The sequence below is a fragment of the Piliocolobus tephrosceles genome, chromosome 6 (genome assembly GCF_002776525.5).
Source record: "Piliocolobus tephrosceles isolate RC106 chromosome 6, ASM277652v3, whole genome shotgun sequence".
Classification (NCBI taxonomy): domain Eukaryota; kingdom Metazoa; phylum Chordata; class Mammalia; order Primates; family Cercopithecidae; genus Piliocolobus; species Piliocolobus tephrosceles.
Window position 1 is genome coordinate 15,548,297 of NC_045439.1, and position 23,993 is coordinate 15,572,289.

At 37.8% G+C, this 23,993-nt stretch overlaps 1 protein-coding gene across 7 annotated transcripts in view; it reads left to right on the forward strand.

Moving 5' to 3' along the window:
* RPS6KA5 (ribosomal protein S6 kinase A5) overlaps positions 1–23,993 on the forward strand; it is a 194,583-nt gene that overhangs the window by 154,225 nt on the left and 16,365 nt on the right. For 6 of the 7 annotated variants that reach the window (XM_023205450.1, XM_023205451.1, XM_023205455.2 and 3 more), the window contains 7 exons: positions 5,181–5,331; positions 8,456–8,617; positions 10,768–10,893; positions 11,263–11,396; positions 12,080–12,173; positions 16,849–17,019; positions 20,793–20,984. In XM_023205450.1, the coding sequence (XP_023061218.1) occupies positions 5,181–5,331; positions 8,456–8,617; positions 10,768–10,893; positions 11,263–11,396; positions 12,080–12,173; positions 16,849–17,019; positions 20,793–20,984 (1,030 nt within the window). Of the gene's footprint in view, positions 1–6; positions 182–5,180; positions 5,332–8,455; positions 8,618–10,767; positions 10,894–11,262; positions 11,397–12,079; positions 12,174–16,848; positions 17,020–20,792; positions 20,985–23,993 lie in introns of those variants that run through there. The other variant, XM_023205457.2, reaches the window with a different exon arrangement.

The following is a 23,993-nucleotide window of genomic DNA, read 5'->3' on the forward strand; positions in this document are numbered from 1 at the left end:
AGTAAAAGTCAAGAACATTAAGTCATGAAATGGAAAAGATTGTGAACTTTTAACTGGAGGACAAATAGAAATAAGTAAACAACCCATGAGAATGCATGCCATCTGCAGAAAAGCAAAAGAGTTATTTGCAGGCATCTCATTGAAACTGTGAGGAAGAAAGATCCTGAGTGGGCAAGATACAGTAAGTAGAAAACAATTTGACATTTATTTATTCACTAAATATTTGTTGAGGAGTTGCTATGTGCTAAGCAATGTTCTAGGCCCTGGGAATAAAGCAGTGAACAAAACAAAGAGAATTCTTACTCCATTAGAGCTTATGTTTTAGTTGGGAGAGATAAATAATAGACAAATAAACATATGGTATGCATGAAGAAAAATAAAACAGAGCCAGGGGATAAGGAGTATGGGGGTAACTGCTATTCTTGATAGGATGGTTAGAGCAAGCTTCTCTGAAAAGTTGACACTTGAACAAAGACCTCAGTGGGTTTAAGAAGTGAGCATCGCCAGGCGCAGTGGCTCACACCTGTAATCCCAGCACTTTGGGAGGCCGAGCTGGGCAGATCATGAGGTCAGGAGATCGAGACCATCCTGGCTAAGATGGTGAAACCGCGTCTCTACTAAAAATACAAACAATTAGCCGGGCGAGGTGGCGGGTGCCTGTAGTCCCAGCTACTTGAGAGGCTGAGGCAGGAGAATGGTGTGAACCTGGGAGGCGGAGCTTGCAGTGAGCCGAGATTGCGCCACTGCACTCCAACCTGGTCGACAGAGCCAGACTCTGTCTCAAAAAAAAATAATTATTATAGTAATAAAATAAAAATAAAAAAAGAAGTGAGCATCGCCCATTGTTGCTAAGACTGTTGTGCTTAAATGTCAGTGATTTTTTTTTTGAGACAGGTCTTTGTTATATTTTAGTGAACATACAAAGACACATGTACAAAACTTCATAGGTTTACTTTTTCTAAAACATTTTATTACAAAAGTTTTCAAACATTTGTTACAGTGCACACCTACACACTCACTACCTAGATTCTACCATGAATATTTTATCATCCTTGCTTATTACCTGTCTGCCTATGAAAATGTACCTCTCCCATCATAGGTTTAATTTTAATTTTGGTGTCTTTATCCTTTATTCTGTACATTGTGAAGCTAATCACTTGTGATTTCCTTTTGCCACAGAGGTTTCCAGAAAGTTAATTCATGAGTAGGAAGAAATTTTATATTCATTTTTGTATTATTGGTGTGTGTATTTTAATTTTATTTCATTTAGTTTTTTACATGCAGTTCCTCAATCCATTTGGAATCCATTTAGGTTGTAATATAAAGCAAGGGTCTGGCTTTTGTTTGTTTATTTCCTGTACAACTGGTTTCCCCAACATTTGTGGCCTTTTGCTATGTGATCTGGTCATTTTTTTTTTTTTTTTTTAAATCAAGTTTTTGACTGGGCACGGTGGCTCACGGGAGTCCGAGGCAGGCGGATCACCTGAGATCAGGAGTTCAACCAGCCTGGCCAATATGGTGAAACCCCATCTCTACTGAAAATACGAAAATTAGCCAGGTGTGGTGGTGGGTGCCTGGAATCCCAGCTACTTGGGAGGCTGAGGCAAGATAATTGCTTGAACCTGAGGTAGGAGAATTGCACCACTGCACTCCAGCCTGGTGACGGAGCAAGAGTCCATCTCAAAATAATAATAATAATAATTCAATATAATTTTCAAAATAATATAAGCTTGGTTATTTTTCACAATGTGTCATCTATGTTCACTTGGTTTGGCTATTTATTTTGTTAGCACCTCACTTTAACAATTTCATTTCATGACACATTGTAATATGTGGCTAGGCAGTCACCCCAATTGTCTTTTTTAGAATTTTCTTACTTGTGCTATGTATTTTGTAAACGAATATTAAGGTCACCCATGTTCTAAGGCCTTGTTGCAAGTTTAGTTAATATTCACATTTCTTGCTTTTTTGAAAGGAGTCTTTCCATATCTGTAAAAGAAGGATAAAAATAGAAGTCTTTTGATAGGATTATTATATGGATTAAATAACATACACGTGAAATATTTAATAAGGCTTATCAACACAGAGCTTTTTCTGACTTTACAGAAGACTCTAAGATTTATTTGGGCTCTACCTAATTGTAATTCATTTCTGGAGTTTCCCAGATCCATTTTTAAGCAAGAAAAAGATAACTTTGGGATATTACCAATTCAGAAATCAAGCACATTGGAGGAGGAAAAGTGACAGCAACACCCAAGAAATGTCTCCCTACCCTTGTTGCAGGATCCTCTAGTATTGTTATGACTAAATGTCCCACAGAGTCCTCTACCCTCAACCCCACTTCTGCAATGCTCATTCTGCATAGCCAGCAGTGGTCTGAGGGATTGACATTCACACTCACGTGTCACAGTAGACTGGAATCTGGCACCAGTTTTATTTAGCTTTATATAAGGATGCAGGACAGGAAACAGTGTATCGACATTACAGCATCAAACACATCTTCATCAGGGACCTTCCCACCACCTATGCATGGCTTCCCCACCCACAGAAGACACACTCAACCACTGGTGATGAGAATAAGCGGGAGCTTATGGACCACGCCAGCATGGGAAGCTCAGCGCAGGAACTGTCCCTTATAACAGCCTGTGAGCATGGCTTCCAGGGGCCTGCATGCCTGCTCATACGTCTCAGTCCAGATGCAGCTCACTTCCAGGAGGAATTTTCACAGCACCTCACCCACCTGCCATGCCACAGTTATCTTAGCCCAGTACATTTCAAGGATATGGTATAAGAAATAATTACATCTGGGATCACCTTCTCATGGAGAAAAGATGTAACCTGCTATAGGCCCTTTCTCCTCACCACGCCACTCCCAGTGTCTGGTTCTCTTCCTGTCACTGCTGTGTTCTAGCAGGAATAGGCTTTAGAACCTCCTCATATCACTGAGGAAAGCCCGTGGCACTCTGTTTACTAAGACAACAGGGAGCCTTAGTGATGTTCCTTCCACGTTCCTTCTGTTTTCACAGGGTGGGGCAAGATACTCCTCGTCATCTGCTAGGGTCTCCTGCTGCTGCCTCTGGCCATACAATTTTCACTCAGCAAAAGGAGGGGTTTAGGCCATCACTGGTCATTCTCTAAGCTCCCTCATCAGCACTGTTTTCCGCCGACATTCTTTCAGATTTCTACTCAATTTCTCCCAGTGTGGTCTCTGCCTCATCTGAATTTAAAATTCTGGCTCCCTGCATGTGGTCTCCTTGTGCTCTTCTTCCCAGACTTGGCATCTCAGCAGAGCCATTTCTGTTTTTGTGTACTCCTCCTTTTGAGGATAAACCCACTATGGTGGATATTTCTCCTTTCTGTCTTCACAGGACTGACTTTTCTTTCCCCAGCGCCTGGTATTGAGTAGATTTCCAATACACGTTGAAATGTTCTTAAGGTTTAAGAAATAATAGATGGTGCAGACTCAGTTTGCTAAGATGGTATCAGCCAAAGTGCACATATTTCTACCCTGATTCAACAAAAGTAAATGTCACAATTTGCTTATCTCGACCCTGATCCTTTATGCAAAGATTTTTTCCTGCAAAAAGTACAGTAAAGGTAGAGAAAATGGGAAAAGCTGTTTATTTTTCCCCAAGAAACAGGATTCTCAGTTTCTGTCTCAGACATGCCTGTGTCTGATCTGAGAAGAGGATTGTCTATTAATGCCGAAAACCCAGGCAAGCAATGAGCAATGGGAGAGTATTAAAGAATCAAAAAGCAGAGAGGGTGTTGCTTATTTCTTTCCTTTCTTTTCTTGTTTTACCAATATTTTCTTGGGTTCCCAGAATTAAGTGCTAGAGGTAGAATTAACTTTGAGATTAACAATGCTGCTGGACTCTTTTGTTAAAAATTACAGTTTCATTATCATTTCACTGATTCTCAGTGACTACTTGATGAAGCATCTGGCCTATTTTCTATATGCTTGCCTTGGAATGTGGGAGTTTAACAGTAGCTCACATTGATTGAGCATTTGCTATGTGCTAGGTACTATGTTAAGCACTCTACAGGTCTTATTTAAGCATCATAATACCCATTTTACGTAGGCACTGATGTTATGCCCATTTTACAGGTGAGAAAACTGGGATGCAACATTTCGTTATCTCAAGGTCACACAAGGTCAAGGCAGAGCCAGTGTTGGACTCAGTCTGACTCCAAATTCTTTATTATAACTCGCCAAATTCTGTATTATGTAATATAGAATTATAACTCCAAATTCTGTATTATAACTCAGTATATAAGTATGCTGTCTCTTATACACTAATTATCTGTTTTTATTCCATAATGGTTATTCATATTTTAATGCACAATAGGGAATCTTTGCAAACCCAATTAATGGAGTAACTGTCTTCATATATATTGTGTTAAGGTTCTTAATTTCAGTCATTCCCTTCAATATTTCTTACTAAATTATTGATCTGGATGTTAAGAGGGAGAAGGGTACACTTGGATTGGATTGATTTCTTCTGTAACCTTAGAATAAATTTCTCATCAAGAAACTTTATTACCATCTTACGTTTTTACTTTCCATAATAAATTGTGGACTTTACTCCATCTCTGAGCTCTACCTGCCTCATAGGGCTTGTCTGGCTGTCTTATAGCAGCAAACAATGAAGCAGATACTTTTACCCCATGAAAATCCCCAGCTCTGGTGCCCATTTCCAGATGTCAAGAGTTGAACCATCTCCAAGTGGGTCTGACCCCACTTGTCTCGGTGGACTCCCCTCTGCATTCCCAGTCACTTACCTGAATTTGTTAAGAGTGTTTTATGTGAAGTCTTTAATCATAGAGTCTAGTCTATATATGGGAGGTCTAATCTAGTCTCCAGCTTTTCCTTTTTCCCCCAGTGAAATATTTGGGATGGTAGCCTCCAACCAGGATTGACTTATACTGAAAAAATGAGCCAACATTTTTTGTTACTGCTCATTTGAGTTTCAGAAATTTGACTTCATGGTATCTCATTCTAAATATTTTTTCAACAGTATTGAGGTATTATTGATTCATGTTAAGTATTTATATCTCTCTTTCACTTGTGGTTCAGTTTCAAAGTGTATTTCACCATGTTGTTGTTGTTTTTGTTTGTTTTGGTTTTGGTTTTTGGTCATCCTCTGGTTGTTTTAACAGCAAGTTTTGTCTGCTTACAGGAGAATATTAAAAAGTGAGCCTCCATATCCCCAAGAAATGAGTGCTTTAGCTAAAGACCTAATTCAGCGTCTTTTGATGAAAGATCCCAAGAAGAGATTGGGATGTGGTCCACGTGATGCAGATGAAATCAAAGAACATCTCTTCTTTCAGGTGAAATTATTGAATAGATAAATGGTTTCATACTCCTTGCCATTTTCAAGGTTGTTGGCATTCTCATGAAATTAGTGAACACAATCCCCTTTGGATCATCTTACAGTGGCATTTTCACATACATTACACCTTTTTGATTGTTTGTTTGTTTATTTGAGACCAAGTCTCGCTCTGTCACCCAGGCTGGAGTGCAGTGACGCGATCTCGGCTCCCTGCAAGCTCTACCTCGCGGGTTCACGCCGTTCTCCTGCCTCAGCCTCCGGAGTAGCTGGGACTACAGGCGCCCGCCACCACGCCCGGCTAATTTTTTTTGTATTTTCAGTAGAGATGGGGTTTCACCGTATTAGCCAGGATGGTCTCAATCTCCTGACCTCGTGATCCACCCACCTCGGCCTCCCAAAGTGCCGGGATTACAGGTGTGGGCCACCGTGCCTGGCCTTTTTTGTTTGTTTTTAATGATAGGGACCCTTGAGGTAGGGTCAAATTCTACTTGTATAAACATAAATGGTCTTTTTCTCCCTCAGTGGAGCGGGAGTGGGGAGGATCATAATAGCATTCAATTTTCTACATACTCATTCATTAGAGTTTCTAGGGGGTGGTTTCCATTTATGATCTTGAGATCTAGCCATATGGACTAAGGAGACTTTTACTGTACTTTTTACTTCTGTTTCAGTTCATGAGCTATTACCGCCACTATGTTTCACCTTTTAGATAGTGATTTCATCACTTCCTCTTTTCCCAGAAGTAATCTTTAAAAATTTTAGATTTACCTATTTCTCAGTTACATATTCATGACACAAAGAGAGTTATTCATTTATTTCCTTTGTCCTGTGACAGTGCTTCTCTTATTCTGAAAAAGCCTAATGAGACCATTCTACCGAGGACCAACATATCTGCTCAGTTTAGTACAAAAAAAACACCAAAATATTAAACTTCTGGGAAAAAACATTTAAATTAACTGAGTTGGCTAGTTATTTCCAGCCTCAGTCATCAAAACTGGGAATGCCATGGCTTTGATTTCTAAAACTCTGGAGATACAACTTTTAAATAACTTCATCTTATCAGTAAGCCTGACCTAAATATTTATGGTCTAAAGGAACCATCTAGGTTTTATTTTTTATTCTGTAAATTAGACTTTTACGTGATTATCACCAAAACAAATGAAAATAATATATCAAAATGAAGAAAATCTCTTTTGTCAGTTAAGCTTCATGTTGTTATTCATTGTTTTTTAAATATAAAAAAACAAATATTGGTTAGAAATGAGAATTATCTCTGCACTTCTATGCTCAAAAAAAGGCATATTTTTCTTAGTCTGTCAGTATAATTATTTTTTTAAATACTGCACATCTTACAGAAGTTCAGTAACATGATGAGAAATATATGTAGAATAAAATAAACCTCTCATATGCATTTCATAGATTTACATGGCTTGGAAGGATTACTCTTTGAACAAACTTTCAAATGTCTTGGTCAGAAGTTTATCTCAAAAGTTAACAGTAAAATTTAAGAAACAAGTCAAACAAAGTACCCCCAACCATATTTTCCTAAGATCTTTTTCTCCATGGCTCCCTGTATTTGGGAATATTGCAGTTTGTCTTTCATATTAGAGAAATTTCTCTTTTCAGTAGCTTGGAATAGTAATTTTAGATTGCTTGATTGCCTTGACGTTTTAAATGATAAGGACACTTTTGGAAAGACCAGAATTCTACTTGTAAAGGCCTAAATGGGCTTTTTCTCTGTAAATGGAGCGGAAGTGGAAAGGATCATAATAACATTCCATTTTGTACATATTAAACATTCTCCTGCTAACAACCTGTTTCTTTAAATTACACCTTTCCTCTAGAAGTTTCTTTTAATATATGTACAATAGCCAAGCACAAGTTATATGCTTGTAATGGAAAACATTACAGCTGCAGAGACAAAAAAACACTAACTAGAAAGTCAAGAGATGTGTTCAAATCCTGACTCTTCTATCAACTGTGTTTGAGTGAACAGGTTATTTCTTATTTCTCGGCCTCAGTTTCACTGGATCAAATAAAGGAGATGAACTAAATGATCTCAATTCCATTTTAGCTGAGAAATTTGGAGATCTGTAATTTAATTATTTTGTTTCTATTGCATCTACAAGACAACATAATAAAAACATTTTATGGTAGTTGATTAAACTTACTGAATTTTATCAACCAAGAAGTGCACATTTTCATATTTTACTGTCACTGAAATCAGTATGCATGTTACAGTGGTCATCACCTTATATTCTTATGATTAATACTTTTTTCTTCTTAATGATACATAAAATAATTGTGTATCTTACTATCAGTAATGGCATCTTAGATTTGAAGAAATATGGTAGTAGGAGATCTGTAGGATTTAATTCAGTAAGTGTTACCTGAGATTGTTTTAAATGACAGAAGGAGCACAAAGAAACAGAGTAAAGGGTTGGATTTCAGTAATATAACTCAGTAAGTGACCTAGAAGGAAAAGGGGCTTGCATTATTCTATGGGGGACATAAGAGGTAGTGTTTAAAATGCTTGAACACAGTTGAATAAGATAAGAGTGATCACATCCGTATGATGGTATCATTTGAACTTCTAGACATAGGCACATGCATGATTACTTATTTTCCAGTCTGTCTGGATGCCCAGGAGAAAAGCAAGTGCAGGCGGAGAGCTAAGTAACACTGCCTCTAGAAAACAGGAATGTTCCTTTAGAGCTAATATCCATATCTGTAGAGCATTTGGAAACCCTTTATTGCAGTTTTTTATTTTGTTTTGGATTTTTTGCTTGTTTTCTTTTTGGCTTAGCACCTTTCTGAAGAGGCTCAGGACAAAAGTATTTTTCTGTTATCTTTAAAGGTAAACTAGGGTGTCTTGGTGCCCCCCAGAGGACACTCTGAGATTCAACAGCAATAGTCTCATCTTTGAGGCACAGCATTGGTTGGAGCTATAAACTGCTGTGATCTTGCTTGGAAAAAATATATTTTTTATTATTGATGTAAAATATGTTCCCTTATTTTTATCCTCTCTCCCTACCAGTCAAAATCCTAATTTATCTTTGCTATTCTTAGAAAATACATTTTGACTGTTGATTTCTGCTTTGTACCAACTTTCTTTGTTTTAGAAAATAAATTGGGATGATTTAGCCGCCAAAAAAGTGCCCGCACCATTTAAGCCGGTCATTCGAGATGAATTAGATGTGAGTAACTTTGCAGAAGAGTTCACAGAAATGGATCCCACTTATTCTCCCGCAGCCCTGCCCCAGAGCTCTGAGAAGCTGTTTCAGGTAATTTCCCATCCTGTGCACATGTACACTGGCCATATGTCCTTTGAAAGAAAAGATTAAATTTCCCATATTGAAGTAGTTTTGCTGGCACCGTAAAAATGGGATTCTTTAATATCTTCTAAATTATTAAATGCAGAAATACTGCAGATTGTTAACCGAAGCTTATAGTTGGCTCAATAGCAGATATTGTTTATGTGATTATTTTTGATATAAGGGAAGTTTTAATTTTATACCTGAAATTTTATTTTTGTTCAGACTCTTTTATAGAAAATACAATAATCTTTTATTTTACCTCTATTCATATTAAAAATTTTTTTCTTTATATACACAGGGTCTCATTCTGATGACTGGAGTGCAGCAGTGCTGTCCTAGCTCACTGCAGCCTCAGACTCCTGGGCTCAAGCAATCCTCTCACCTTAGCCTCTGGGATAGCTGAGACCACAGGTGCAAACCAGCACACCCAGCTAATTTTTCTATTTTTTGCAGACATAGGGTCTTGCTATGTTGCCTAAGCTGGTCTTGAACTCCTAGCCTCAAGTGATCCTCCTGCCTTGGCCTCCCAAAGTGCTGGAATTACAGGCATAAGCTACCACATCCAGCCTTGGCCTCCCGAAGTGCTGGGATTACAGGCATGAGCCACCACGTCCAGCAAAAAAAAAAATATTTTTTTAAGAAACAAGGTCTTACTCTGTCACCCAGGCTGGAGTGCAGTGGTATGATCATAGCTCACTGCAGCCTTTAACTCCTTGGCTCAGGGAATCCTCTTGCCTCAGCCTCCTGAATAGCTGGGACCACAGGTACATGTCACCACACCCACCTAATCAAAAAAATTTTTTTTTAGAAACAGGGTCTTACTTTGTTGCCTAAGCTGGTCTTGAACTCTGGCCTCAAGTGATCCTCCTGCCTTGGCCTCCCACAATATTACCTTATTCGTTACCTTCAGTAACTAATCTTAACTGCTAACTCTTAAAAAAGATTTAGATTTTTATTATATTTAGAAAAGGGCATTTGTCACACAAGATAAAATATTCTAACTATTAAAAGGCATCAGAGCTTAGCTTCTTTGACCTCTATAAGTCATACCTTTAGTATGGCTTAATCTGGCCATCCAGACTGTGTCTTTTCTTCTTTGCTTATCACTGTCTAGTATGTGACTGGGCACTTACTGAACTTTTTAAAAAATGTTTGTTGATTAGTGAATGTTCTAACTTGAACGGATTAATCATCCATCTTTGTACCACTTGGCTGAGAGCATCATTCTGCCATTAGACTTTGTTCCTTTCCAAAACTCAATTTTAAATGTAATTATTCTGAAGATATTAATAAGAATCAAATAATTGCTAAATTAGAAACTAACTTTAAAGAGACTTGCCATTTTTCCAGTTTGAAAAACAATAGCATTTAAATACCACTTTGTGGCCAGATCTGGTGGCTCAGGCCTTTAATCCCAGCACTTTTGGAGGCTGAGGTGGATTGATCACTTGAGGTCAGGGGTTTGAGACCAGTTCGAGACATGGTGAAACCCTGTCAGACATGGTGGCATGTGCCTGTAATCCCAGCCACTTGGGAGGCTGAGGCAGGAGAATGGCTTCAACGCAGGAGGCAGAAGTTGCAGTGAGCCAAGATTGCCTGTAATCCCAGCTACTTGAGAGGCTGAGGCAGGAGAATGGCTTGAACGCAGGAGGCAGAAGTTGTATTGAGCCAAGATCACACCACTGCACTCCAGCCTGGGCAACAGAGCCAGACTCAGTCTCAAAAAAAAAAAAATAAAGACCACTTTGTTTAATACCTTGACTATATCCTTTTTTTGAGAAGTTAGCTATGTTTATAAACAAATTTTTATCAGCAAACCAGGAGAATTTCATCTATGAGTCTGATTTTGGGGGTGGGAAAGTGAAAAAGTATTTTTCTACCTTTATTTTTGAATTGGTTTAGTTCTACCAGAAGATGGCATTATATCCTTCTGAACAGCATTTTTCAAATGATTTGAAATAACCTTGCATTTTAGATTGCAAATAGAATAAAATTAGACTCATCTCAACAAATATTTGAGTGTTTTTCTAAGAAAACAAAAGTCATTACAATCTAATCTGTGTTAAACTGGAAAACTGCAAGTTGTTTTTCCTTATCTTTGTTTGTCTTGTTTTTAGGGCTATTCCTTTGTTGCTCCTTCCATCCTATTCAAGCGTAATGCAGCTGTCATAGACCCTCTTCAGTTTCACATGGGAGTTGAACGTCCTGGAGTGACAAATGTTGCCAGGAGTGCAATGATGAAGGTATATAGATGTGGTAACTTATATGACATATTTGTAGGTTTCGTGAGTTTTTAAATACCAACTCTAATTAATGTTCTTAAGTCTAGTAATTCAACTAAAGTGCAATTTTAACAGTGTGATACAGCACTATTTTCCCTAGAATATTGTCAAGTTAAATGAGCTTCTTTTTACAATTATAGAGAATTATGTATCTTAAATAATTGTGTAGATAAAAATAGAAATTACCTGTAAGTAAGATGAATTTTAGATTATAAATGTATTCTATTCCCGTTTATTAATATTAATAATTTTATTTTACTCTACAATTTTATTGATCCCTTGTGTATTACTGACATTTTCTGAAGTTAAATGATGTTGATTTCTTAACAGGACTCTCCATTCTATCAACACTATGACCTAGATTTGAAGGACAAACCACTGGGAGAAGGTAGTTTTTCAATTTGTCGGAAGTGCGTGCATAAAAAAAGTAACCAAGCTTTTGCAGTCAAAATAATCAGCAAAAGGTATGATCATTTATACTATATTATTGTTTCTTATGCATTCATGAATTCTGTAAATTAAGAGATATTTATTTAAAATGAAACCAGTATTATATTGTAAGGCTTTTTTACCCATAGGTTTAACCACTTGGCTCATCAGTTGGTCCATTATACTTTTAGCTCTAATTGATATTTGCTGATAAAGTAATCCATTTTAGACATACATCATAGTCTTACTTACTTTTGAGTTTATCTAGAGAAAACGTCTTTGTGACAGTGACATATTTAATCAGCCTCACTTAGTGATTTTGGCAGCTGGTGCCATTTCTACTAGTTGTGTATTTGAAATATTTTTCTCTAAAATTATTTAGCAAGCTACTGATAGGTTTGAGAGCCATCTAGTTGTTTTGGTAACTGATGATTATTGTTAAGATTGCATATTCTTATTACTAAATTGTCAGGCAAGTAGAGCATTCATTTCCTCATATCATTTGTACTTTTCTGACTCAGAAATAATAATTTTCTCCAGAATATTACTTTTTCTGGTGTGTGGTATAATTCATTACTTTCATGGAAACCTCATTACGGTATATGGTAGCATGTATATTCTGAATGCACTGTAAATAAAACTAAATTAGTCTTGGGGCAGTACTGATGTAAAAGCTTTCTTGAAGTGACATGTGGGCGCTAAGTGTCTCATCTTGCAGGATGGAAGCCAATACTCAGAAGGAAATAACAGCTCTGAAACTCTGTGAAGGACACCCCAATATTGTGAAGTTGCATGAAGTTTTTCATGATCAGGTATCCTACTCTTTTTTTTTTTTCCTATGTGTACTAATTCACTTACAAGGTTGTACTTTTCACCAGTTTTATTGGTGCTACTGGGTCAGAGTCAGGGATATGGAACATCACCCAACCACCAGAAAGGGCAGAGAAACCACCCTCCCAAACCCTCCCCAGCCACACACTGTTTCCCAATCCCAAATCAGGTTACCCCTTCACTTCTCATGCTTTTCTCACTCAGCAGTTACCACCTATGACAGGAAGACGGAGGGACAGGAGCTCAGTGGTGCAGTCACTAGCTACAATGTGCTTGTTGCCAATGCTGCTGCTACCCACCATCACTTAATCCTGGAATACTTCTCCGGACTCGGGAATCGTGAGCCTCCAACTTCCCTTTCACTTATAGAATAGAACTGAGAGAGTCTGGAGCCTAATTAATGCAAGCTAAAGGACAAATAGGAAGCAGAAAGCAAAGATACTCCTTTTATCTTCTAGCTCCAAGTGGTAAATTCTGCTCAGAACCCTGGCCAGATCATGTTGCCCCCTCTTCTGCTCTCAGTCCTGCTTTGCAACAGGAACTATGGGAGGACACCAGTGTGTCCAGTTCGTGTCTGCTAACCTCACACGTGACAGAAATTGCTCCATTACACTATTCTCTGCCCCCGAGACCAGGTGGGGTGATGCAGTCCTACTTAAGACAACTTGTAGGCACAAGAGAACGAACCAATCCTGAATGTGCTTTGCCCTAATTTTACCAATGAAGAAACTGAGATTTGGAATGGTCATAAAACTTGTCCAAGGTCACATAGCACGTCGATGGCGAATCCAATAAGAACCTGTACTCCAGTTCTGGGCTCTCTTTGTTGTGCTTTCATAATATCTGTGACCTAGGATCAATGGGGGCCAGTTCTCTACCACATTGAAATATCCTTGAGTGCTATTGCCAGGAATCATACATCATGGTGAGACCAGGCAGCAGCAGCAGTAGCACCATAGCCACAATAGCTGCTCCGTTTATCATCACATATCTTGTGTGGTCTAGGTCCTGTACCAGGCACTCTGCATGTATTATCTTATTCAGTCCTTACCATAGGTCCATGAGGTGAGAAAATGGACACTCACAGAAGTTAAGTAACAGGTCTCACAGTTGGTAAGTGTGGTAAGGCCAGGATCTGAATCCACACAGTCCAACTTCAGAGCCCAACAAGCTTTTACTTACTTTGCACTACTGCCTTAGGGAAGGCAGAATCACATCTGGCAGTAAGCATCCCAAAATGGCATCATCCTCTACTCACTCTTTGGTTCTTATAGTCAGAAAAGAAATGCCACTGAAGCAAGGACTCGGGGAACCACTGTCCCTGATCCTCTACCTCCTCTTGCCTCATCAAGCCACTCAACACAAGAGGAGGTAATGAGTCCCCTGGCCACGAATGTGCTTAAGAAGAGGCTCACTAGACAGTCACCTGTTGAAGATGACATAGAGGAAATTGACGTCATTCAAGGAATCAATGGGTGATCTTAGATGGTCTCCTCCGGATTAGCAACTGTGCCCCTAACTACATCCCAGACAAGATATTTCATCTCTGACCTTCAGACTAACGTCAGGTCCCACGAACAACATTTCTAATTTATTATTTATGTCACAAATTAAGTAGATGTTTTGCTATTTATATATTCAGGAGTTACTAAAATATAAATTGTCACATGATGTAATCCTATACAAACTAGTATAAATACATTATCAATCTAATATGCAGTTGTAGTGTATCTTGGGTTTTCTCATAATGGTGGCACGGTTGCCTAGATCATCCCTGTATCCAGTCTTTTCTTCAACTAATGGGTGAATGTTATAGTGGGTCTTCATCCTTTGTGCAGTAGTGTAGTTCATTTTTTGTGCCATGATAGGCATTTCACATACTCCATGAGTTTGCTATTGCTGCTGCAACAAATCACCACAAATTTAAAACAATACAAATTTGTTGTCTTGCAGTCTGGAGGTCAGAAGTCCAAAATCAGGCCCATTAGCTTAAAGTCAAGCTGTCACCAGGGCTGGTTCCCTCTTGAGCAGAACCAGGTGCACAGCAGGAGGTGAGCAGCAGGTGAGCCAGCATTACCACCTGAGCTCCACCTTTTGGCAGATCAGTGACAGCATTAGATTCTCACTGGAGCACAAACCCTATTGGGAACTGCGCATGGCGAGGGATCTGAGTTGCAGCACTCCTTATGAGAATCTAATGCCTGTCCCACCCCACTACTGCCTCCCCTCGTCTGTGGAAAAATTGCCTTCCATGAAACCACTTCCTGGTGCCAAAAAAGTTGCGGACCTGGCTCATGCCTGTAATTCCAGCACTTTGGGAAGGCGAGGCAGGTGGATCACTGGAGGTCAGGAATTTGAGACCAGTCTGGCCAGTATGGTGAGACCCTATCTCTATCAAAAAATACAAAAAATTAATCAGGCGTGGTGTTGTGCACCTGTAGTCCTAGCTACTCTGGAGGCTGAGGTGGGATAATCCGTTGAACCTAGGAGGCAGAGGTTGCAGTGAGCCAAGACTGCACCACTGCACTCCAGCCTGGGTGATAGAGTGAGACCCTGTCTCAAAAAAATAAGAAAAAAAGAAAAAAAAATGTTGGGGACCACTGGTCTGGAGGGTCTAAGGGACAACCCATTTACTTGCCTTTTGTAGCTTCTAGACACCTCCCAACATTTCCTTGACTGTGAGCCTTCCATGCATCACTCTAAGATCTTGCCTCCAGGGTCTCATCTCATACTGCTAACTCTGATGAATAATTCAGGATAATCTTGCATCTCAAGATCCTTAATTTACTAATCACATCTCAAAAGGCCTTTTTGCCATCCTTCTAAGGTAAGAACCACAGGTTCTGTACATTAGGACATGAACATCTTTGGAGGGCCATCATTCAAGCTCTACCACACATACATTTTCTCATTGTTATCTGTATTTTATTGATAAAGATACTAGAATTAATAAGATAAAGTAGCATCCCAAGATCATGAATAAATAACAGAATTGACCTTCAAATCCAGGTTGAACTCTAAATCTGTTCTTACACCACTACAAGTATTGCCTTACATCTTTTTTAAAGCTCACCAGTCTATATTTGTAGCAGACCTGCAAGCTTGACTTTATCTGATGTAGAAACTCAGTTTGATGTCTAGTAGGCTGGGAGCAATTTTCTTTTTAGAAGGGTCATTCACCCTACAATTTGTCTAATGTGTTCAGGATAATGTACTTACAGTTATCTTTTTTATGAATCAGTGTATTCTAAGTTTTGCTAGTACAGAAAGAAACATTTTGTTTGTGAAGTGATGTTGGCCTTATAATGCATGGCACCTGAATTCAGTATATTGCCATGATATCTTTTTCTAAACCATTTGTGTTCATTTGAGAGCTGATTAAGTCCTTTCCTTTTTTTCTTTTTTGAGATAGGGTCTCACTCTGTCACCCAGGCTGGAGTGCAGTGGTGCAATGATGGCTCCCTGCAACCTTGACCTCCTGAGCTCAAGTGATTCTCCCACCTCAGCCTCCTGAGAAGCTGGGACTATAGGTGTGCACCACCATGTCTGGCTAATTTTTGTTGTTATTTTTTGTAGAGATGAGGTCTCACTATGTTGCCCAGGCTGGTCTTGAGCTCCTGGGCTCAAGCAGTCCTCTCACCCCAGGCCTCCAAAAGTGCTGGGATTGTATAGCCCTTTGCTTTTTGATCGTTCCTTTGGAAATTATGCATTCTGACAGAAAAGGGCCAGGGGTGGGGAAGAAAAAGCATGATAAACATATAATTTACAAAGTAAGTATTAAGATAATACTATTGAGATTAAAGCAAAAACCCATAGTGAGTTATAGGTATTTGTAATGAATATTAACAGGAACCCTGAAACTAATCTGTTGAGTCCTAACAGGAGGTTCAAAATGACAATATCAAAGAATACCTTTTTAAACTTTTACGTTGTAATTTATTTGTAGAGACGGAGTCTCACTGTGTTGACCAAGCTGGTCTTGAACTCCTGACCTCAAGCAATCCTCCCACCTCAGCCTCCCAAAGTGCTGGGATTACAGGTGTGAGTCACTGAGCCCGGCCTCAATACCTTTTTTAAAAGATTAATTTGTCATTGAATGGGTGTGCCAGGCTTCACGTGGGCAGTTGCCCATTCTACTCAGTCAGTACTCAGATTCTATATTATTTAAAGCAAATGACTTCACATTATTGTCAGCAGCTTAAGAATAAAGATGTGTGAACTTGATAGGGAGGGTTGGAATGGAATTCAAATGAAAGAATTAGCTGGGTGCAGTTGCACACCGATAGTCCCAGCTCATTGGGAGGCCTGAGATGAGAGAATCTCTTGAGCCCAGGAATTCAAGGGCAGATTTCTTTTTAGAGACTTCATCTCTTAAAACAAAACACTGCAAATGAAAGAATTCATCACAGAAGGGAAAAAGGATATACAGTATAAAGATTTCACTGCAGTACTTGAAATTTTCCATTACCAAAATAGAATTATAAAACAGCTACATTATCTTTCAGCTCTTTCCTCTAAGATACGAGGATTGCCACTGATTATTTTAACAAGGGATTATTTAAACGTGTTGGTGGTAGATAGTCAATAAATGTTTTATATGTTAATAGACTTATGTGCTTCAGAAAGGCCCTCCACATTATTCTTTTTCTTTTCTAGCTTCACACATTTCTGGTGATGGAATTTCTGAATGGGGGAGAACTGTTTGAACGCATTAAGAGAAAGAAGCACTTCAGTGAGACGGAAGCCAGCTATATCATGAGGAAGCTTGTTTCAGCTGTAAGCCACATGCATGATGTTGGAGTGGTGCACAGAGATTTGAAACCTGAGGTACAAAACCACTTGATCTCTTATGTAATTCAATCTAGCATCATTATTAAAGATCTCCCAAACATGTGGGAAGTTTCTGGGGAGGTTTCCTTATTTTTTTACTTTTCAAAGCTGTAAAATAGATAATTGAAAATACGTTTCTTGGATTTTTTTTCTTTTATATTTCAGTCTAAAATAAATTTGTCTTTGTTTATTTTTTGCCAGTGGATCATCTTGAGGTTATATTTGTAAGTGGGAGAGCCTTTTATGGAAAAAATACTTTATGCGACAGTTGTGGACTAAAAATAGCAATGGAAATTTTTATAACAGAAAATAATATCTCTTACATATAATTTTAGAGGGTTTTTTCCCAAATGATGTATTTTGAAAACTTATTTTTTACATTTGTAATCAAATCGGTTAGCTCATGAATAAAAATGTATATAATTATATTCTAAATACTTAAAGAATTGTCTTGGTCTAATTAGTTATGCCATCTTTCTATGTGCTTTTCTATGATCGTGCTATAATATTTATAGAACTATATGTAGCAATGCAAAAGTAACAGCTATTTATATATCTCCTCTTATGAAAGGCTAATAAAGAACATTCTCTTAGAATGATCCCTTTTTAGTATCAAAACTATGAAAATTCCCTCCTTATAGAAAATCAACAAAATAATGAAAATTGAAAAACAAAAATCAATACTGTGTAAAAAGATAATGATGACTCATCCTTTACCATATACAATATTATACATATTCTCTCCAAAATAGAACTTTAGTTATCATGTGATTATAATACATTATTGAGTATATATAAAATATTAACTTATTTGATGTTCCTTTTGTGATTAAGCCACAAACGAATATTTCTCTAAAAGCGCTGTTTCTGCTTTTTACTTAAGTATCTTGAATTATTAGAAAAAGAGGATGTTTTCAAATGGAATTCTTTTCTTCTCTACTTCACATGGAAAAGAAAATTTTTAATGGAATTCTGTGCATTAAAATATATTTTTTATGCATATATTGGTTTATTCCTTTCATGTATTTAAACTTCTGTCTATGTATTTTCTATTACCATTATTCACATTACTAGTAATTAATCAAAAGTAAATTCTGTTTTATTAACTTGCAACTATGATAGGTCTCCCCTGCTTCCTTCATCATAGTTCTCACTCTCCTACATAACGCCCACTGAAAATATGGTGCTCTGTACATTGGAGATTAGCTGTCTATTTTTAAATGTGAAAGCACACCACTTAAATGTTTTCTTGATAGACAAGGAACAAGCATGTAGTTTTTTTTAATTGAAAAGATCTGTTCCATGACTGTATAGAATTCATTTTCACATGTTTTATTCTTTGATAACTGGCCATCTGTCACCTCATGAGTCTCAAATGAGGCAACTGTCCTCTCTTGCAGAATTTAGATTTGCATTCCTCCTTTCCTGATAAAAAGATACTTATGTAGCTTAATTCTTCTTATTTATTATAAGGCTTTTCTTTGAAATACTCACTTGAAATGGGGCAGAACTGTCAGATTATTTAGGACATTCTACTACAATTATAGTTCTAAATCAAACTAGATTTTGGAGAAATGAAAATATACCTTTGAACTAACATTTTCATAATAAAATGTCTTTCACTTTGACTTTTAAATGGCAGTATATATTATTTCTAAACTAAAAGTTTAGTATATTTTTCCCATGTGGCACTTTAAGGTCTGATTATCTTTCTTTTGGTAGGAAGCTATGTGGATTCATTTTCTGCATAGGCAGAATCGTAAATCTAGGTAAGAGTCAGATAAATTTAGAGGCTGGCTGAGATTCTTAGTAAGCTGCCTTGTATTTTTCAAACTTGTCCCATACTCTTCTGAGATTAAGAAAAGTTGCATACATCAAATTTGTTTCAGGCAGAACTTGAGATGAGGATAAAAGGGGACTGAATGGTTACTTCCCACCATTGTTGACTAGGCACACCCTCCTCCATGTAGAACTGTCTGTAACTTTGAGCTTTGAGAGAAGAGGTAGGCAAGTGAGCAGTGTTTCTCAATTTTACATATTCGGGATAGGAGGAATGGATTCAAGTCACCAAATTAAAGTGATTGCCACGTCCTCTCACTTCTTCTGCTTTAAGAACTGAAATTGGCTGAGCGCAGTGGCTCATGCCTATAATCCCAGCACTTTGGGAGGCTGAGGCAGGCGGATCACTTGAGGACAGGAGTTTGAGACTAGTCTGGACAACATGGCAAAAACCCCATCTCTATTAAAAATACAAAAAAAAATTAGCCAGGCATGGTGGCGGGCGCCTGTAATCCCAGGTACTTGGGAGTCTGAGGCACCAGAATCACCTGAATCCAGGAGGTGAAGGTTGCAGTGAGCCGAGATTGCACCACTGCACGCAGACAGAGCAAGACTGTCTGTCTCAAAAAAAGAGAACTAAAATCAGGGAAGCCCTTTTCCAGTCTTAATATAGAATAAACATAGTCATTTCCAAAGACTTAGCAGGGTCAATGAAGACGAGGCCAGCTGTGGTTCATTCAGTTTTTCTGTGTGGACAGTGCCTTGCAACTGCAAAGGGGCTCAGGTGTTACTTGCTGAAAGACTTCCCCCAAGCACACATCCATCAACCCCAGCTGTGACTTCAGTGTCACAAATTCATGATTAAACACTGTATGCTAGAAAATTTAAGACAATTTTTAGTTAATTTTTTTGTTTTTCTTTCCACCCACTTTATTCATTTTCAGATGGAAGGCTTAGGAGATTTTTTTTCTTTGCATCAGTGATACCTTCTATAATATGTTTTATTTCAGCTAGAATAGCATTAACAAAGCAAATGATGTTCCAGAGCTGGGAATAATTTAATGACTATGAAGGTATAGTGGATTTTGTTAGGATGCCTAAAGACGATATAATCAGATTTCGCTTACTTTCAGTACTAGCTTAATGTACTTATTAAAATAATTTGTGCATCGGTAAGTATTTACTAATCATGTGATAAATACAAAAGTAGTACTACAGAGTCTTAGTGATCAAGAAGCCTTGGTGGATGAATGATTCAAAATAATAATGTTTTCTGAATATTTGAGGGATAATATCCCTAAGTATCAAAATATGTTTAAGTATTAGCTGTTGGAGAAAATATTTCTGAAATGTAATGGATATCTCCACCATGTCTTCTTCAGTAGGCAATACTAGATATTATATAACTATTTTATTTATGACTTTGTTCAATGAACACATATTTACCAAAGCACCTACTCTATGTCTGTGCCAGGCCCTGGGGGAGGGTCAAAAATAAGGTAGACACATAGTCCCTGTCCTTATGGAACTATGACATAATGGGGATGAAGACATTAAACTAACAATACAGAGGTGGTAAGTCCCAGAAAGGAAAAGTAAATAGGGTTAGGAAAAAATATTAAAAGTTTTCACTTCAGTTTGGTAGGATGGTTAGGAAGATATCTCTAAATGAGGAGTAGATGAGGGGAGGTAGGTTGGTGGAGCAAGCAGAAGACAAACACGAGCAGAGGGAAAAGCTTAGACAAAGGGTCTGACATCAGAAGAGTCATGGTGCAGTTGAAAAATGTTTCACATGACATGGTAAAATTGAAATAATACCAAAAAACATCAAGCAGAGAGCAGTAGTGCACTGATGTCCTGCCCTCAAGCCTCCCCATGAGACCTCTGTGCACATGAATCAACTATCAATATACAAAGTATTACATAAATAGGACCAGAAAATCCCAAGACATGTCTAGTGAGAAACTAATGTAAGCATTGATATCTTGCAGAATTTATTGTTCACCGATGAAAATGACAATTTGGAAATTAAAATAATTGATTTTGGGTTTGCACGGCTAAAGCCACCGGATAATCAGCCCCTGAAGACTCCATGCTTCACCCTTCATTATGCAGCCCCAGAGCTCTTGAATCAGAACGGCTACGATGAGTCCTGTGACCTGTGGAGCTTGGGCGTCATTTTGGTGAGTCCTTTTCAATACAGTCATGAAACCTGCTTGTTTCTTCGGTGTCCTCTGTCCTTATCTCGCTCTTCACTGTTTCCTTATATTCATGAAATAATTGGCAAAGTGGTTTCTTTTCTGTATTTCTGTACAGCCAATTAGAGGCCTGATCGAATAGTATTTCCCTGTCTTAAAACTTATATTAGAGAAAATGTAGGAATTTCTATGTTGGTTTATTTTGAAATATTTAAGTTAGCTGTGTTTTATATCAATGAGAGTTAAAGGAACTATAGTATATGTGTTCAAAGACACATATTGGACATAATGTGAAAATAGCAAAGTGATTCATAAATAGAAAAACATTTTTAAAAAACTATTCTGTGAAGTTTCAGACTAAAATGTAGTTAAAGAATACCATTTAGGCTAAATTAACAAATAAATAGATAAAATTAGAAGTATTTCTACTACATAACTTAAAGTAATGTGAGCATGCTTTTCACAAAATGTCCTTGGCTGCTGTGATTAGAAACAGAACATTAAACTAGAAAAATCTTGTGATTTTTTTCTCCAAATATCATTACTTTTTCTGCATATAATTTGTAATGCATGATCTTGGGAAATTTTCAGACAGTACAGAAAGAAGGAACAAGGTGAAAATTACTCATAATCTTCTCATTGAGAGATGATATACCTCAAGCTCTCTCTCTCCCTTCAGCCCCTCCTCCCTTGTAGATATGTAGGCTTTACATCTTTCCACATGTTTTCTATACATACTTGAATTTTTTAACAAATAAGATTATATTATACCTGTATTTTGAGTCTCTGAAACTTATTTAACCATTTATTTACTAATAAGCAGTTAGCATTTTTTTCATTTTTTCACTAATTATAAGCTACACAAATGAATATTTTTTTATATATGTGTTTGTGTTTTTCTCACCATTTCCTTAGGATAGATTCCCAGAAGAAGGGTATACACAACTTTCCCCTAACAAGTGTGCCTAGATTTCCTAAAACGTTTAACAGATTATGTTCTCATCACCTGTATGGGAGTACATTGGCTATCAATTTTCATCTGAAATGATATCCCATTGTGATTTTGTTGTTGGTGTTGTTGGAGGCAAAGTCTCGCTCTGTCTCCCAGGCTGGAGTGCAGTGGCATGATCTTGGCTCACTGCAACCTCCGCCTCCTGGATTCAAGTGATTCTCCTGCCTCAGCCTCCTGCGTAGCTGGGATTACAAGTGCGCACGACCACGCCTGGCTAATTTTTGTATTTTTAGTAGAGACAAGGTTTCACCATGTTGGTCTCAAACTCCTGACCTCAGGTGATGCTCCTACCTTGGCCTCCCAGAGTGCTGGGATTACAGGCATGAGCCACTGTGCCCGACCTCTTTTATGAATTGCTCTTTATGAGCTTTGCCCATTTTCCTATGAGGAGATTTTTCTTACTGCATTTTAAAGCTCTATTAAATTCTTTCACTCTTTGACATTAATATAGGAAATGTGTTTTCTGGTATGTCACTTGTTTTAAAAATTTGTTCATGGTAATAGGGGATTTTGATTTTGTTTTTAGAAGCATTTAAACAGAAGATTCTTAAATGTCTGTGTAGTAAGATATGTCAGCCTTTTTCTTTATAATATCTGGCTTTGATGTCAGATTGTCACTCCACTCCTATGCCCAACCCAAGTTTATAAAAATATTATCCTACATTTTTCTCTAGAATTATTTTATGTTTATACTTAAATCTGGGATTTATTTTGGTGTCAGTTGTTTTCCCCCAATGAGTAGTCACTTGTCCCTGAAGAATGGTTCTTTTATTTTTAAGTTTTATATAGTTTTTATCTCATTGGTTTTCAGTCATCATTTATAATTTTCAAACCAAACTTACATATTTGTGAATAACATTTTAAACAAAAATAAACTGACTTGTAGATCTGAGTTTCATCGAAGGACTTAAATTGAAGACATTTTTATTAGTAGCATGTCTTAAAGATTAATCTAAATAAAAAAGAGACTTTCATTTTTAGTAATAGTAATTTCTTTTCTCTTGCAAAAGGCCAATTATGTCCATCAAGCTCTTTAAGGTTTTAAAAGGCAGTCTTTTTTTTTTTTTTTTTTGAGTCTCACTCTGACGCCCAGGCTGGAGTGCAGTGGTGCGATCTCGGCTCACTGTAAGTTCCGCCTCCCAGGTTCATGCCATTCTCCTGCCTCAGCCTCCCGAGTAGCTGGGACTATAGGCGCCCACCACTACACCCGGCTAATTTTTTGTATTTTTAGTAGAAATGGGGTTTCACCGTGTTAGCCAGGATGGTCTCAATCTCCTGACCTCATGATCCGCCCGCCTCGGCCTCCCAAAGTGCTGAGATTACAGGCGTGAGCCACCGCACCCGGCCTAAAAGGCAGTCTTAGGGGCCTCTGAATTCCTTAACTATAGAAATAACTTTGTGTAATGACATGGCTGGAAGCCATGCTTCTCTCTAAATCTAATTGTCAAATGATATCACAGGATAATTACAATATCTAGTCTGTGGGAAGTTCTACTGAACAAACAACCTAGTTTCTTTAACAAATAAATGGTAAGAAAAGGTAAACTGAGAACTTACAGGTGAAAAGACACATAAGAAACAATATTTGCATCTTACCGAAATCCTGATTCAAGCACTTTCTAATTTAGATTCTGGTTTGTTTTTGTTTTTGTTTTTTTTCTTTGCGATAGTCTCCCTCTGTCGCCCAGGCTGGAGTGCAGTGGCACCATCATAGCTCACTGCAGGCTCAAGTGATCCTCCTACCTCAGCCTCCTGAGTAGCAGGGACCACAGGCACATGTCACCTTACCCCAGCTAATTTTTTTTTTTTTTTTTTTTTTTAATAGAAACAAAGTCTTGCTTTGTTGCCCAGGCTGGTCTCAAATTCCTAGCTTCAAGTGATCGTCCCGCTCGGCCTCTCAAAATGCTGGGATTACAGGCATGAGCCACAGTGCCTAGCTTAATTTAAATTCTATTTATTAAATTCAAATTAAGTGTAATTCA